This window comes from Panthera leo, chromosome E1 (assembly GCF_018350215.1).
Source record: "Panthera leo isolate Ple1 chromosome E1, P.leo_Ple1_pat1.1, whole genome shotgun sequence".
Classification (NCBI taxonomy): domain Eukaryota; kingdom Metazoa; phylum Chordata; class Mammalia; order Carnivora; family Felidae; genus Panthera; species Panthera leo.
Genome location: NC_056692.1, coordinates 13889812 through 13907322, shown reverse-complemented (window position 1 = coordinate 13907322; position 17511 = coordinate 13889812). Strand labels below are relative to the sequence as shown.

Below are 17511 nucleotides of genomic sequence, written 5' to 3'. Positions count from 1 at the left end.
ATGAGTTAGGAAGTGTTCCCTCCTCTTATATATTCTGGAAGAGTTTATGAAGGATTGGTGGTAATTCTTCTACTTCCTCCTCCTCCCCTTCCTCCCCATTTCTTTTCCCCATCCTCCCCCTCCCCCTCCTTTTTTTTTTTTTTTTTTTTCTCTAAGTAGGCTCTAAGCCCAGCATGGTGCCCAGGTGGTAATTCTTCTTGAAATGTTTGTTAGAATTTACCATGTTGCCATCTGATCCTGGACTTTTCTTTTTGGGAAGTTTTTTGATTATTGAATCAATCTTTTCACTTAGCCCTTCACTCTTATGCTACTTGCTTGGTACCTGTAGTCATTTGCATTTTCGAATCCTTGGAGATTTAAATAGAATTCTGCCTAATTTTTAAGATGTTCCATAAGAACCCAGCCATCTTCCCATTCTTCCTGATGCTGTTCCACCTCTGCTCTGGCCAGGTTGGTCCCTGTCACACATCACCTTCATTAAGTACAATGAATTCCACAAGTTAGTGGTTCTCAGTGTGGTCTCTAGACCAGGAGTATCAGTATCATCTGGCAACTTGTTATAAATGGAGCTTCTCTGGCCAGGAATTAGAAGCTTGGGGTGGGAGATGGCTCGAAACCTGTTTTTCAACGAGCGCTTCAGGCAATTCTGTTGTATCACGGTTGTCATAGAAAATAAAGACCCCTGGAGGCTCCTGGCCCAAGTTGACACCGCTGAAGTAGTGTCTCCAGGCGCCAGCAGCTGAGGAGCTGTGCTCAATATGAATTGGTGGGATTGGAGCCCAAAGAAGGGAAAGAGGAGCAAAAAGGTAGGATAAGAGAGAAGGGGAGGGAGGCTTGCATGGAGCACTCCCTGTGCCTGGATGCAACTTACTGGAGGTGCCAGTTGGGGGTAGGGTTGGCTGTCCAGGATGAGGGATACAGTCTGTGGCCAAAGAGCAGACAGTACTTACTGGCATCAGCACTGGCCTCTTTAGCCCAGACTCCTAAGCCGAAGACTCAGCCTCCACCGCCTGCTTCGTTCTTGGCTTGCTTGGCAGAGTAATCAGTCTCTCATTCAGCACGTGTTCCTGGAGCATCTCCTATGTGCCAGGCAATTCTAGGCCCAAGGACATAGCAGTGAACGAAATCAAGGGCCTGCCTATGAGGATCTCCTATTCTAGTGAACCTACCCTTTGTCTTCTTGTGGGGAACATCCCCAGCGTTTTCCGCAGGCTTTGGCAGCTAGGCTGGTGGCCAGCTGGCCCCCTCCCCCTGCCCGCGCTGTGGAGGGGGACCTCTAGACCAGCAGCAGAGTTAGAGCAGTGAGACTTGCGCTCTGGCTAGGCAGCCATGGGACATATCCTGTCTGGCTCCCTGTGGGGGGTGTACTCTGTGTTCCTTAGCTCTCCCAACCTTCCAAAAATCTCTTTACAAAATTCTCCAGAAATCCTTTTCTTTTGCAGTGTCTTCCTTGCCTATGGGGACAGGAAGCTTGCTCTGTTTCCCTCTTCCCCCAGCACCACCCAGCCCATGTCTCCATCCCATTTTCCTGGGAGCACCTTCTCCTCCATCCTTGTCTTGTTTCCATGTCTCTTGTTGCCGTCGACACACCTTTGCCTCTTTGGTGTGTCCTAGATTCAGATAGGCAGGGACAAGGAGACAGTTGCTACCGTGCACGAGCGTGTTGTGTTGGGTGCTCTGCCAGGCTCTGCGGACTGGCTCACGTTACCCCACCGCAGCCCACTCCCAGGCGCAGGTGCTCAGACGACACCATCCTGTGCTGTGAGCAGCGGGCGTGTGGTACGTCCTGGGCAGGGGTTGTAGAAAGGCCGTTCACGTGTAAACACATCCTGTCTCCAGGAGGGGAAGAAAGGAGCTCAGAGCTAGGGCAGGTTGCCTAGCAGGGACCCTATGGGCAGCAGGTGGCTGGCAGTGAGTGTCCCTTCTCCAAGTAGGGTCGGGGGAGGATGAGGGAGAGAGAGGGGGCAGTGCTGGTGGAGATCTCCCCAGCTGAGATATAGCAAGAAGGAAAGAACAGGTGGCTGCTTGTCTGCAGGGAAAGGCCGCATCCAGATGTAGGGCTGCTGTGGACCAGATGGAGGTAGGGCGCAGGGCAGCGAGATGGAGGTCTGTGGCCTCCTACACTGTGCTCCTTCATGGCTGCTTCTCCGTTGCCTGGGCAGGGGCTGACACCCAAGTGAACAAGGAGGGGCGTCTGGAGGATTTCTTGAGGCTGACCTTGCAGGTGCTGTTCTCTTCTGCTCCTGCTGCCGTAGACCTCCTCCTGTGTTCACCCCCAAGGACTCGCTTTGCCCTTCTAGAGGAAGGCCTGATGTTTTCTATATTGGGAGGTGGAGAGGACAGGGTGGAATCCAAACAAAAGCCTGGGGCCCAATCTGTGACTTCCTTGGTTGAGCGCTGGCTCTCTGTGATTATCTCATGGCTTACTTGACTGGCTGTTAAAGGGGAGCCCAAGGGGACACGCTGGCTGTGGCTGGGATTTGGGTGGCAACCGTTGTTGCTAATAATAAATGGGACAGCTGAGCGGATGCTATTGATGAGGAGACTGAATTACATTTCTCTGTGACAATCCAATGCTGGCTTCCTGATGGAGGGGGAATTCCCTTCCTGAGGATGCCTCGGGCGGGACTTCATTCTGTCTTGAAGGGCCTACGGGACAGTGCTAGTGAGTCAGTAAGCATTTATTGAGTGCGTTCTGTGTGCTCTTGGCTGTGTGATGCAATCTCGGGGGTGTGGACGGCGGTAGGTGTGAGTGGCCGCAGCTGCTGTTCCCGGCTGGCCTGAGTCACCCTGCTTCTGGGTGGAAAAAGAGACTTGCTCTTTGCCATGGCTGGACTGTCCCATAGGAAAGTTCAGTGAGTCACCGAGAAGTGGGGCCGGCACAGCTGAGGCCAAGTTGCCACTGTTCTCTGCTCTTGGGCTCTGTCCACGCAGGAGTCGCTGCCCAGTGCATTCCTCAGGCCCGAGGCCGGATCTCAGCCCTCAGCCTCCCATCTGTGCCAGCCCCAGCATCCTCACTTGGGAAACGCAAACCCATTTTTAACAGTAATCTAAACACACTGCCTCTGGGAAGACTGATAAAGCTGTGTTCTAAATCCGGAACTGTCCTAAAGCTTCCAGACCATCTCTCAAAAGGACACAGCTCACTTCCAGAGCAAGCTTTCTTTTTAGTTTTTTTTTTCTATGTTTGTTTATTTTTGAGAGACACAGAGAGACTGTGAGCGGGGGAGGGTAGAGAGAGAGAGGGAGACACAGAATCCGAAGCAGGCTCCAGGCTCTGAGGTGTCAGCACAGAGCCCGATGTGGGGCTTGAACCTACAAACCGTGAGATCATGACATGGGCCAAAGTTGGATGCTTAAACAAGGCTTAACCGACTGAGCTACCAGGCGCCCCCCAGAGCAAGCTTTCTAAGTGGTAAATAGCAACTACCAGCAGGAACTGCGTGCTCGCCTTGGACCAGGCCCCGTCTGGTACTTCCTGTCCACGTTCTCACTTCGCCCTCACGTGAGCCTTGAAAGGCCTGTCTGCCTTGTTGATCCACTCACTGTTCATTGAGCACACATCATGCTTCTTCATCTATCCACCTCTGTCCACACAGTAACCACTGCCTGTAATGGCCTCTTCCCCCTCCCTAGCAAAGTGATTTCAAAGTGATTTCTGTTTATCTTTTAAGGTCTAGTGGGATCCCGCTTCTCGCCAGAAGCCTTCCTTGATGGGGTGGTGTTAAAATGTGTCCACACATTTTTTGATACTTCCCTCCTCAAGAGGTGGAAGCTAATTCCACCCCCCCCCCCCCCCTTGAGTGTGAGCTGGTTGTGTGGTTGTGGGCACTCGCATCCAATGAATAGGACAAGGGGGAAGGGATGGTGTGCAGTTTCACAGACGAGGTCGTAAGAGGTGCTGTAGCTTTGCCTCTCAGATCACTCACTCCGGGGGGAGTCAGCTGCAGTATTTTGAGGACATTCAAGCAGCCTCTGGAGAGGTGTGTGTGATGGAGGATGGGGCCTCCTGGCAGCAGCTTTGTGAGCAGATCCCTCAGCCCCAACCAGGTCTTCAGGTGATGCAGCCCCCGTTCATGTCCTGACTGTAGCCACCTGAGGAACTCCGAGCTGGAACCGTACAATGAAACCACTTCTGCATTCCTGAGCCAAAGAAATTTAGAGTCACTAAGTTTTGGAGTCATTTGTCACACAGGAGTAGAGAACTCATACACTTGACCTTCCAGCCAGAAGTGCTTCATGCCTCCTCTGAACCACTGTGACACTGGTCATCTGTAACAATGCTGAGCAGCTTTGTCTAATAATTGAGATGAAATACCCTGGAGTCCTCGCCTGGCACTTGCAGTATCTAGTCCGTGCCTTGCAGGTGCTTAATGATTTGGGGTTAACAGATCAGACAATACAAGGGCATTGTCTAAGAACACACAAATACGTATTTTGTTCCCCACAAAAGATCTTTTGATTGCCGCTTTTCATGGATAACAGAGAGTAAACTGGATAGGAGGGTCATTTGGGAGAGCCTCAGTCTGTAATCCACAGAGCCACGGTCAGAGCCGGGAATGAATTGGCCCGAATCCAGGGGCTTTCTGTGGACACCAAAGGCAGTGTACTTGTGTCCCTGGATACCCGGTAACGAAGACGAGAGAAGGGCCTGGGGCAGGGGCTGAGGGAAGCAAAGAAAGGAATGCCAGAGCTTTTGCTGTGTGTCGAAGCCTTAAAAACTATTGCTGGGTAACAAGTTACTCCAAAAATAATTTATAGTTGTTGCAGATAATTTAAAAAATACTGAAAAGAAAAAAGGAAAAAAAATATCCTTAACCCATAACTTATTTTGACATTTATCCTTCAAGTTAGTATTTTTTGTCTGGATGAGTGATGTGTGTATGCACATCAGACCTATCTATCTGTATCGATACCTACATACCTATGCATATCTATGTATTTTATACCTGTATATTGATATCTTTATGTGTATATCATATAGGGGATACACACACACAAATAGGTTTTTTATATCTAATTGAAAAAAAATGGGATCACCTAAATTCCATTTGTCTCACTTAGCAGTGCATCTCGAATCTTTTATTAAAAATTTTTTTTTTATTTTGGAGACTGCGAGTGGGGGAGAGGGGCAGATATATGATTTGCAAATATTTCTCCTATTTTGTGAGGTTGTCTTTTCACTTGAGAGTGTCTGTTGAAGTACAAAAGTTTTTAATTTTGGTGAAATTAAATCTAAATTATTGTTTTTTGTTTTTGCTGCTTATGCTTTGGGTGTCATATCTAAGAATCCATTCCATATGCAGTGTCACAAAGACTTACTCCTATGTTTTCTTCTTCTAAGAGTTTTATTTATTTTATTTAAACATTTTTTTAAATGTTTACTTTTGAGACAGAGAGAGACAGAGAGCATGAGTGGGGGAGGGGCAGAGAGAGAGAGAGGGAGACACAGAATCTGAAGCAGGCTCCAGGCTCTGAGCTGTTAGCACAGAGCCAGACGCGGGGCTTGAACTCATGCACCGTGAGATCATGACATGAGCCAAAGTTAGACACTCAACTGACTGAGCCAACCCATATGTTCCTTCTTCTAAGAGTTTTATAATTTTAGCTCTTATATCTAGGTTGTTGATTCATTTTCAGTTCATTTCAGTAGATGGTGTGATCTAAGGGTCCAACCTCATTCTTTTGCACATGGCTATCTAGTTTTCCCAACATGATTTGTTGAAAAGACCCCGTTGAATAGTCTTGGCACCCTTGTTGAAGACCGATTGCCATAGATCTATGGATGTGTTTCTGAACTGTCACTTTCATTCCATGGACCTACAGGCGTATCCTGTGTCAGTACCACACTGTCTTGATTGTTTTGCTTTGCAGTAAGTTTGAAATTGGGAAGTATGAGTCCTCCAACTTTGTTCTTTTGGCTGTTCTGGGCCCCTTGAATGTCAGTGTCAATTTTAGGATTACTTTTTAATTTCTACAAAGGATTCAGCTAGGATTTTGATAGAGATTGCGTTGAATCTGCAGATCAGTTTGGAGGGTGTAGATCTCCTAATCATACCAACCCTTCTAGTTGTGATCATGGGATTTATCTCCATTTGTTTTTAACTTCTTTAATTTCTGTCATCAATGTCTTGTGCTTTTCAGAGTATATGTTTTTCATTTATTTTGTTAAATCTACATGTAAGTATTTTATTCTCTTTGATGCTATTAAAATGGAATTCTTAATTTTATTTTCATTGTCCATCGATAGTATATAGCAAAACAATTTTTTTTTTGGTAGGTTGATCTTGTGTCTTGTGTCCTGAACTCATTTATTGTATTATTTTTAGTAAGTTTTGCTTAGTGAATTCCTTATTTCTCTATATAAGATTATGTGAATAGAGAGTTTCAGTTCTTCCTTTCCAGTTCGGATGCCTTTTATATAGTTTTTTTGTGTTTTTTTTTTTTTTTTTTTCTTTTGCTCAACTGTTCGGGCTAGAACATCTAACACAATGATAAACAGAAATGATGACAGTGGATATTCTGGTCTTATACCTTCTTTTATGGACAAAGTATCTAGTTTCCCATTATTAAGAATATTATTACTTGTGATTTTTTTTTTTTTTTTTTTTTTTTTTTTTTTTTTTTTTGGTAAACGCCCTTTATCATGTTGAGGAATTTCCCTTCTATCTAGTTTGGTGTGTGTGTGTGTGTGTGTGTGTGTGTGTGTATGTATGTGTGTTTAATTTTACTCAAGAAAGGGTTTTGAATTTTGTCAAATGCTTTCTTTAGTCTTTGAGTTGATAATACAGTTTTTGCTTTTATTCCTCTGGTTTTTATATTCATTGATTTTTGGATGTTAAACCAACTTTGCATGACTGTAATAAGTCCCACCCAGTCATGATGTATAATTCTTTTTAGAAGGTGCCGGATTCAGTTTGCTAGTATTTTTGAGAATTTTTGTGTCTATATCCATGAACTATATTGGTCTGTAGTTTTCTTGTGATGACTTTGGTTTTGGTGTTGGGGTAATACTAGTCTTCTAGAATAAGTTGGGAAGTGTTCCCTCTCCTATTTTAAGAGTTTCTGAGGAATTAGTATTACTTCTTCTCTAATGGCAGGATTTACAGCTGAAGCCATCTGGACCTGGGCTTTCTTTGTGTAGCTTTTTGATTACTAATTCAATTTCTTTTTTTATGAAATATATATATATATATATATATATATATATATATATATTTAGATTTGCCGTTTCTTTGAGTCAGTTTCAGTAGTTTGTGTATTGCTTGGAATTGTCCATTTCATCCAAGTTATTTAACATATTGACACCTATTTGTGGTATTTGAACGTAGCTCATCGTAACCCAAACAGTGGTGCGGTGAACATTCATCCTCGTGTTCCCATGGAAGTGTGTTCATAGCCCAGATTCTTAGAAGAGGAATTGCTGGGTCAGAAGTCTGTGCGTGCAAATGTTGATGGTTTCTGCCCTTTCGTCCTCTTCCTACTCATCTTTCTCCCCTTATTGATTTGTATAAATTCTTTCTGTCCAGGAATCTTGGTCTCCTGGAGGTTGGAGCTAAGAAGGATGCACAGAATCAGTGGGGAGGATAGGTTTGGGAGATGTGTGTTTGACAGCTCCTTCTGGTCAGGGGTGCTGATGTGGTGAAACTTGTCATCCACTCTGTATATTCACAGGTGGGGTTTCCAGACCCTTAAGCCCAAACTGCTGGTGGGTCAGAGACTCTTGCCTCTGATAGGCCAGCTTTGATCTGGGACAGGTCATTTGAAGCCAGGTGACTCCTCAAGCGTTCTTCCCGCGGTGGTTCTCTCTGGGAATTCTGAGGGCCGGGGGGCTCCTGGTGATTCTGGCCCATTGGTGCCTGTGGAGGAAGGGAGGGATGCCCTACCTCTGCGTAAAGGAGTGACAAGATATCCTCGTTTTTCATTATCACTGCTTTTGTTTTCTTTTGTTTTCTTTTGTTTTCTTTTGTTTTGTTTTGTTTTGTTTTGTTTTCTTTTCTTTTCTTTTCTTTTCTTTTCTTGCCCGTTCATCTGAGGACTATGTTCTGGGTGCTCGTTAACTCACGGCTTGCCAGTGCCCCGATGTGGGCAGTGATGTTGTGACCAGACAGTGTAGCTGTTTCTATGGAGGGGAAGCTGCTGAGAGCTCTCTGTGTGCATTTTGTTAGGGCAGAGCTTTTAGCCACTCCCCCCCCCCCCGCCCCCCTTTTCCACTTCTTGTTTCTCCTTTTTGCCTTTACCTGGAATTTACAAAGGCTGGCACCAAAGTGGGTTAAAGATTTGGATTTACATAGTTCGAGATTTAAAAAAAAATCTCTCCAGGTTCCTGGAGGCTGCAGTTGGGTCGTTTTCAGGCTTTGCTCACAAGCTCCAGGGTCCCAAAGAGGTGCTCTGGAGGCAGGGGACAGGGGCAGGCACATTTGGAACTCAAGCCCCCATGGCTGCCCTGGCCAGGGTCCCTGGAGGGCTGTGTTGCTACTAAAGTTGGAAAGCTACTTATGTTGGACTCCTTGGCCTCACTGTTGGGTTGAAAATATTCCAAACATGACTCCTTCTGGAGGCTTCATCCTGGGGCTGACAGGTGCTTTAGGGAACTTGGCTTTTCCCAGGGGCCCTATAGACTCCTCTCTCTTGACAGAGACTGAGCGGCTGCTCTCCCCAGGGCCATTCGCCAGCCTGTGCATGTTTCGTTTTTTCTTTTGTTGTATGGGGCATTCTGGCCCTCCAGCCCTGCAAAGGCAAAATCAAATTACCTTCTCTCTTGATCCAAATGACTCTCATCCCCCGGGAAGCCCTGGGCTAAGTTTGCAGACAGTTGGTAAGGAGGCTTTCTCAGCAGACCTCCTGACTGATGTATCTTCTTTGTGTCTTTCAGTCTGCGGAGTTCTTTGAGATGCTGGAGAAAATGCAGGTGAGCCTCGCCAAAGTGGGGTAGCTGAGCCATGGGTGGCGGGTGTGCTGTAGTGACCTTGGGGGATACGACACCAGGCAGAACCTGGGAGCCTTGGAGGGAAGGGAAGAGAAGAGAGAACTCATAGCCTGAACTACCTAGGGCCATTTTCATGCTGAGCAGGAGGAGGATTCTGGGAAGCTCCTGCCTGAAGGAAAAAACCAGAAAATCTCCTCCGGTAGAACAGATGCAATACGCAACCTCACAGATGTGGAGAGGGCTTGAAAGGGTCCGTTGTTCCTGGGATGGGTTGGGAAGAAAGTCGGAAAAAGAAAGCCCTTTCCTAGGGGCGCATCTTGAGTCTGGGAGGTAGAGCTTCGGGTGAGAGACCCGCCCGAGGTTGAACCCTGCACCTAACACTTGCTAGCACAAGTTCCTTCCTTTTTCTGAGCCTTCTGGCTCCTGTTTTCTATCTGTTCACAGCACTGTTTTCACCTCCCTCTGACACCAAATGTGTGGTTGTTTTCCCCCCACCGAACAATTCTGTGACACCAGCTTGGTGTCCTGCAGTTCAGCTCCATTCTGACACTGTCTACCAGAGAGAGCGTCAGATCCCACAGGGTATGGGCTCTGCCCCGCAAGCCTGCCCCCTGCCCGCTTCAGATGCCGGCCACGAGTCTGTGGTCACCTGTGCTTCTGACCAACAGGCTATGAATTTGAGGGTCCCATGATTCCCTGCTCGGGTTCTATTCATTTGCTAGAGTGGCTCAGAGAACTCAGAACAGTTTACTTACTAGATTATCAATTGATTATAAAGGGATATAACTCAGGAACAGCCCGATGGAAGAGTTGTGGAGGGCAGGGTATGCGGGAAGGCCGGGAAGAGCTTCTGTGTCCTCTGGATATATCTCTCTCCCAGCGCGGCCATGTACTCACCAACCCGGAAGCTCCCTGAACCCATCATTTGGGTTTTTTATAGAGACTTTATTACTTAGGCATGATCGATTAAACCATTGGCCACTGGAGATTGATTCAGCCTCCAGCCCCTCTCCCCTCCCACGAGGTTGGGGAGGTGGGACTGAAGGTTTGGAGCCTCTAATGGTGGTTGGTTCCCCTGGCAACCAGCTCCATCCTTAGGGGTGTCCCAAAAGTCACCTCATTAACAAACTTATAAATAACCTTCTTGCTTTCACCTTTATGGCTCTGGAGCTGTTTCAGGAACCAAGGACAAAAGACCAAATATTGTAACAAAAGATGCTTCTGAATGCTCCCATTGCTCTCGTCACTTACGAGATTCAACAGGCTGTAGGAGTTCTGTGCCAGGAATGGGTGAAGACCAAAGTATTTGTTGTTATAAATCATGCCACAGCCCTTATAAATAATAACAGAAATACCCACTCACACGATTGTTGGGATGAAATGAAATAATGTATGTAAATACTTGATAAGCATTGCATAAAAATCAGTGTTCAAAATGGATTTGGGGGGCACTTTATAATTACTCCTCACCAAGGGGCCAGGGCTCACAGGTAAGAACTGGTGCCCTGGGAAATTTGGGGGATGTCCAGAAGGCTTAACTGATATGGGTGGGAAGAAGACGCTGATTTAAAAATTAAAAAAAAATTTTTTTTTAATGTTTTTTTTTGAGAGACAGAGAGAGCATGAACAGAGCATGAACAGGGAAGGGGCAGAGAGAGAGGGAGACACAGAATCAGAAACAGGATCCAGGCTCTGAGCTGTCAGCACAGAGCCCGATGTGGGGCTCGAACCCACGAACCACAAGATCATGACCTGAGCCTAAGTCGGTCGCTTAACCGACTGAGTCACTCCGGGGCCCCTAAAATTAAAAAAAGTTTATTTTTGAGAGCCAGCACTAGTGGGGGAGGGGCAGGGAGGGCGACAGAGAATCCAAAGAGGGCTCTGTGCTGACAGCAAAGTGTCCGATGTGGGGCTTAGAACTCACAAACGAGCCATGAGATCATGACCTGAGCCGCAGTCAGATGCTTAACCAACTGAGCCACCCAAGCGCCCCAGTAGCACATGTGTTTTAAGCACTTTTCTCGGCTCAGACAGTAACAAGTCTTAGCTCATTTCTTCCTGAAAAGTCCACAGGAAGTAGCTGTATTATTATCATTATCCTCTTTTCACAGGTGGGAAAACTGAGGCACAGAGATCTTACTTAAAGCACTCAAGGGTTGTGGGTAGTAAGTAGCTTCAGGGTCAGAAGGCTTAGCCATTATGTTATGATGCTTTCTACCCTGAGTAGATGCTACAGGTTCAGGGAAAGAAGATTCCATGGTAATGGTGTGGAAGCTCTAGAGGAGAGGCAGTTAGGGTGCCACTGCGGTCCTGCGATGCAGGTGGAGACACTGAGGTGCTCACAGGAAAGCCAGGTCTCCCTAATGATGGGGAAGGGGAGGGACCGTTTGAGGGAGAAGTATTGTAGTGGTTGTGTCATTATCACCCAGAAGTTACTAAGATCCTCCAGCAGTGTGTGGACTGCAGACCGATTTTACATACATTTAGGGACTTACAGTCGGGTTGTGGAAACAGGGGTGGCGTGTGCCTTGGCAGCGAGGGGTGGGAGACCGTGCGCAGCTACGTGCTCTGCTGCCTGGCGTAAAGCTGGGATTTTCACCGGAGCCCATGAGATCCTGACACTCTGGGAAGCTGGCAGGGGATTTGCAGCTCCCCCTGCCTTCTCTTCGTTTGGTCCCACAATCCACCCATCCATCCCTCACCCCCAGCTGGAGACCCCTGCCTCCCCTGCAAAGGGCTCTCCCAGTACATAATTCAGTCCTACTTAACTGGCCTCCTGCTGGTCTGCCTTCTCTGTGTCCAGGCTGCTGGGCTTGACTTCTCAACTAGATTGGGACCCTCCTGAGGGCAGGGGTTTGGTTTTTATGCTCTGACGTTTGTGGCAGCAGACACCCGAGGGCTTGCCTGTTCCATCTCTGTTGAGACGGCCAGGGGCTGAAATCCAACTGCCTGGGGTTTAGGTCCCTGCCCACTGGGCCCCGGCCTCCAAGGGGCCCACACTTTCCAGCTCTTCTGTATGTACAAAACTCATATATGGGGAAATGGTGGGAGCGAAGCAGGTGGCGTGGTGTGGCCAGATCCTGTCCTTGGGCGTGGGCCACCTCTTCTCACGCTGTGGTTGTGGAGACTGACTTTCAGAGCAGTCAGTGCCCAGGGCACTCTGCGAGTCATGGAGAGCTGGAACTCAGATCTGGGACTCCTGACCTCCCCTCCACCCCCCGCCATCCCCCGACAGTGGAGGAATTGGAAGAAGGGCACAATCCCTATGAAGCAACCGAGACTGAGGTCCATTTTGTCCTGGGTTCAAGTTTTAACCCTGGCACTGTGTAGCTGAGTGTCCTTGGTCAAGTCACTCTACCTGTCTGATCTTTGATTTCTTCATGGTGAGGAAAAAGGGGGGTTAATGATAATACTGATTGCAAAGGCAGATCCATGGAAAGGAGAGGAGAGGGCCCAGAGCTGGGTGATGGCTCTGTGTCATCGGGAGGGGAGGAGTGGGGAGGAGGTTTGCTTTCCTGCCCAGGGGCTGTTCCCAGGTAGGGGTGACTAATGCAGGACAAACAAAACAAACTTCTGACATCACCCCCCTCCCCATCTGCCCAGTTTGCCTCCCTGGACAGGGTCTGCAGGGCCACCCAGGTGGTTTTCTCCCTGTGTGGGGAGAGGAGCACCTGTCCGGTGGGAGGGGTCCTCCCACACCCTCCTGAGCAATGCTGCAGGGTGACTCAGCCCAGAGAAGTCCGGAGAAGCCGAAGTCTAAATCCAGCCAGTGAGCGGGAGCCCTGGGCTCCAAGGCCTATGAGATATGATTGTGCGCTTAGACAGACAGCCTGGCTTCAAATCCAGGCCCTGCCACTCAGTAGCTGTGCAACAGCAGAAGCAGCCGCCTCCCTGTGCCTCAGTTTCCCTTTGGTATAAAGACGCTGAGGGCTTCAAAGGAGACAACCGTGGGAGGGCGCTGAGGAAGCTTAAAATCCCCATGCATTATGTTATGATTAGGATGGTCTTCTCTCCAGAGGGGACCTGTTTGTCCTAGTTATCCCACCTTCTCATTCCCTTACTCAATTTATTCAAACAGTCTAATTTAACTATGTGCTCCTGTCTTGAAAAAACCCAGTGAAGTCAGATCTTGACCATAGGACCACAGGACAAGGCACTGCTTCCCAGAAATGAATGAGCACCAGGCCCCCTGCCTGTCACCTGTGGGTCTGCCCCCCAAGGAGGGAGGGCAGCTGTGGGGGCACCAGGTCCAGAGTGCTGGCTTTGACACCATTCGGATGTGGGTTCCCATCCTTGCCCCGTACCTACTGGTTCTGAGAGCCTGGCAGAGAGATGTCAGTGCCGGCATGATATTGCTCCCTGGGAATGATGGTAATAATTATCTGTAGCCAAACCAGTCACTCTTTCAAGGGCTTAACCAACGTCATCAACGTTTAACCTTTACCACACTGGTAGCTGCTATTACCGTTTGGGGTCTACAGAAGGGAGCGCTGCGCCACAGAGGTTTTGTGACTTGCCCAAGGTCCTAAGTGGCAGTGTTGGGATTTGAACCCTGGTGATCTAGCTCGAGCCTGTGCTCTTAGTTGCCTGCCCTACTGCCTTACTTGGAGCTGCTGTGGGGACTGAGTGTGACAAGGTGTGTGATGTGTAAGGACCGGGCACAATCAGCTGTAGCTATTATTACCAACCCCATCAAGGCAGGGGCTTGCGAATCTCAAGCGAACCCTCCATTTGGCCCCTTTTATGTGACCTTTGCTTTTTCATGAGTCCTCTTTTCCGTGTTGCCATAGGGGATCAAGCTTGAAGAGCAGAAGCCGGGACCCCAGAAGAACAAGGTGGGCTGTGTGGATGAGGCGGCAGCCCTGTGGGCCCGACGAGGGGACAGCCGGCCTGCTGGGGTCTGCCGTCTTCCACCTGACTTCCACCAAGAGCTACTTAAGTGGCTGTGCCTGTGTTGACTGGGCACGGTGGATAGTAAGGGGGTCTTAGCTTGATGCCTATAGGGCAGCTTTAGGGGGTGGGGATGGAGGCCTTCAGTGAGACCTGCGGCTTGTGGCTCAGCCTTGATCTTCTGTACCTGCTCCTGCAAAAGAACCGCACACGGCATTTAGGGGTATCAGGCTCTGGGCTCCAGGCTCTGCTCCTCTGCTGCAGTTTCCTTTCCCAAGGCCCAGGGAAGCTCGTCACTTGGAAGTCAGCTCCCTTGCCCGAAGGCGGGGCTGGGTGAAATCAGGAGCCATCCTCCTGTTTTTGCCCTCATTCCTAAGGGGTGAAAGGCGTGAAGTTCAGAGCCTTTGTGCAGTGCACCTTCAGCTAGCCAGGTTTGTGTTCAGGTTCTGTCACTTTGGGGAAGCACTCAAGGGAAGCCGGATTCCCAGAGTTCCCTCTCTGCCGTTCTGCATCTGGTGTTCCCTTTGATGCTCTTAAAGCTCTCGTGTAGCCTGCCAGGCAACCCCCACCCCTGACCCGGGAGAGGGGAATGGAAACAGCCATCATGCTTCACGGGCACTGCTGGGGCTAACGGTCGCCTTGTCTGGTTTGTCTTGCAGGATGACTATATCCCGTATCCCAGCATTGATGAGGTAGGAGCCCCCTGGCCACACTGCAGCCTGCGCTGGGTCTCAGCTCTGGGATGGGACTGGTGGTGGGGCGGGGGGCGGGCTGATGGCCCCTGCTCCGTCCCACGTGGGAGAGAACCTCAGGCCTGGAACTTCACCTTTGTGACCTCCGTTTTGCCACGTTGAGACTGGGGTGCTGATCACAGCCTTGCAACTTCGGTGCTCCAGGGTCGGCGAAGCTGACAGGTTGTTGGGCTTAAATTTGGGGTTTGTGTTACTGTAAACACAGGCCTCAAATACGGGGGTCTCCGCCGTGGAACAGTTCAGAGGTGGGGGGGTGCCACCACTGGCACTCCACTCCTTCACTCCCCCTGTAGAGCCAGGGCGGGCCACAGCGCAAGACTTTCTCTCTGCTTCCAGGTTGTGGAGAAGGGAGGCCCGTACCCCCTGATTGTCCTGCCCCAGTTTGGGGGCTATTGGATCGAAGACCCGGAGAACGTGGGGACACCGACCTCCCTTGGCAGCAGCATCTGTGAGGAGGAGGAAGAGGACAGTCTCAGCCCAAGCACATTTGGCTATAAGCTCGAGTGCAAGGGCGAAGCCAGGGCCTACCGCAGGCACTTCCTAGGGAAGGTGAGGCTGAGGGCCCCTGGGTGGAAATAGCTGCTGGTGCAGGCAGGGAAATGCACCTAGACCAGCCTCGTCCAGCGCCCCTTTCTCCTGTCTCTTCTCCTTCCTGGGCCTGCCCCCTTCCTAGGGCCTGCCACTGTCCTGCTGTCCTGGCTGGGGAGGTCCGACTGGCTCTCCTCCTGGGCGAGGGTACAGGGGGTGTGCAGAAGTCAGGAAGGCTCAGTGTGATGGGTCCTTGGGGGCACCACCCCCACCAAATGTTCATGGAGGTGACTGGATGGGGAGCGTTTGGGGGTGAAGGAGAAAATATGTTCTCACACCTTGGAAGTCTTTGTTTCTGTGTACATAGTACAAATCTCTCCTGTCCTCACTCCAGCAGGTCCCCAGGGTGATGTGCTGTGAGCCTCTGATTGTTTAAAAGTGACAAAGTTACATTTCTTTAAATATATTCTGCTCTTCAGACTTGCTTGGTTCGGAAGTCCCAAGGGCAGATTCCGGAAGTTTCCAGTCTAAGGCAGTTTTGCAGAGTTTCACAGGGAGGAGGGAGCTGCATCCGAACCCCCATGCAACTTGTTCAAATGCAGATTCCAGGGCCCCACCCTGATATGGCAGATCTAGGGTGGGCTCCCCGAGCCTGAGAGAGGCCCATGTCCAGAGCAGCTCCCAGCTTCCCATGGACGGAGGAGCCAGAGTTCCTCCTAGTTTTATTCCCACAAATAGTCGGAATCAGCAAGAGCTGCCTCCTGGGATCAAGAAAGTGGATGTGGGGTCCTGTGGAGGGGAACTTGAGCTCCAGCGTTCAAGGTGGGCTTGAACACTGGATCTGTCCCTTACTAGTTGTGTGACCCTGGGCAGTTACTTAGCCTCTCTGGACACCGGTTTACATATCTATGAAATGGGCATGATGATGTCATCTTCCCATAAGGTTGTGGTCAGGATTTAAGGAGTCAGTGGGTGTTAAGTACTTAGTCTAGTGCCTGGCACATCCCGATGACTGCACAGTTGGAATCCCCTCCTGTGATCTTTCTCTTTCTCCTCCTCCTCCTCCTCCTCCCCCTCCTCCTCCTCATCAACAGCAGCCACAACATCCTTGCCTTTCTTCCTCATTGCTGTGGGCAAAAAAGGTGATTTGGGGGAGCCGTCTGGAAGGTCTCCTACTCTGTTAATACCTGATTTCTCTTTCTAGGATCACCTCAACTTTTACTGTACTGGCAGCAGCTTGGGGAACTTGCTCCTGTCCGTCAAGTATGAGGAGGCAGAGGGCATTGAGTACCTTCGGATCATTCTCAGGTGGGGCTGCTGCACCGTTGGAGGCCACGCCTCTAGTGGCAGGGACCCAGAAATACCAGTCTGACCAGTCTGGTCTGGGTGTGTGTGTGTTGGGGGGGTGGGGAACAGACTGGCTGGAATTCTGGGGCTCTGTTGAGTTGCTAAGCAAGGAGACCAGGTGTTTATGCCAGCCGGCCAACTGTGGGAGTCAGAGTGGTATCCTAGTCTCAAGGTCACCTAGACCATACCCCCGCCTGCCTTTCTGTCTGGTGGGACCGTGGCTCTGAAGAATTTTGGAAGGGAAAATAGAGATAGCTCTTTCTGCTGAGATACAGCTCCAAATCGCCCTGGGAGAGGGTTTGCCAGAGCACTGCTTGTGGCGTGCATCCAGTCAGGAAGATAGATCCCAAAGCATCTGTGTGTGTGTGCAGGGTTCCCTGAGATGGAAAGTGGTCACAGTGGGAGCACTGATTTACTGCTAAGCCATGGTACCTCTCTCCTCAGGGGCAGGATCTGGGACTGGTTTCTGTTTTGTTCAACTAACATGTTTTGTAAACCCCCCTCTGTACCGGGGAGTGTGATAGGTGCCGGGATGCAATGATGGCTGAGTTGTGGTCTGTTTTCTGAAGGCTTATGGTCTAGTAGAAAAAAGCAGAGGATTTTACTATGTGTCACAGGTATTATGCACAGGATGCTGTGGGAGCACAGAGAGTCTGTATCTTATTTATCTCTGCCCCTGGTGGGCTGGTGGAGAAGCCTGGAAGGCCAAGTGTTAGTGCTTAGCAGAGTGCTGTGAACCTGTCAAGCTCCCAGTCCATATTCGTTGAATCTAATTGGAAGTCCTTGACGGTATTTGAAAGAAGCAGTGACATTTTTTTTTCTGCCCAAATTTTGAGATAAATATGGGAGGGAGCAGGGGCACACAGTCGTGCTGTGGGAGAGGGGTGTGTGGGGGGGTGGTACAAGGGAGTTGTCAGCACCCATCCAGTCTTGGTTTTTGATTAAGGAAGGAAGCAGTTTTCTTTACGGAGGTTCACTTGGCTAGACATCATATTTGCAAGGCAGGGAGAAGTTAACTAAATTGCTAGAGCAAATTTTTTGAGGGAGTAATATGTGGATCCCCAA

The 17511-nt window shown here is 49.4% G+C and overlaps 1 protein-coding gene across 5 annotated transcripts in view; it reads left to right on the top strand.

The window, feature by feature from the left end:
• Positions 1 to 17511, top strand: part of RAP1GAP2 (RAP1 GTPase activating protein 2) — a 191363-nt gene that overhangs the window by 118468 nt on the left and 55384 nt on the right. For 4 of the 5 annotated variants that reach the window (XR_006196347.1, XM_042914755.1, XM_042914757.1 and 1 more), the window contains exons 4-8: positions 8876 to 8911; positions 13720 to 13764; positions 14479 to 14511; positions 14908 to 15120; positions 16304 to 16407. Coding sequence is in view for 4 of the 5 variants with exons in the window: in XM_042914755.1 (XP_042770689.1) it covers positions 8876 to 8911; positions 13720 to 13764; positions 14479 to 14511; positions 14908 to 15120; positions 16304 to 16407 (431 nt within the window). In the remaining variant the exon portion in view is untranslated. The remainder of the gene's footprint in view (positions 1 to 8875; positions 8912 to 13719; positions 13765 to 14478; positions 14512 to 14907; positions 15121 to 16303; positions 16408 to 17511) is intronic. The other variant, XM_042914756.1, reaches the window with a different exon arrangement.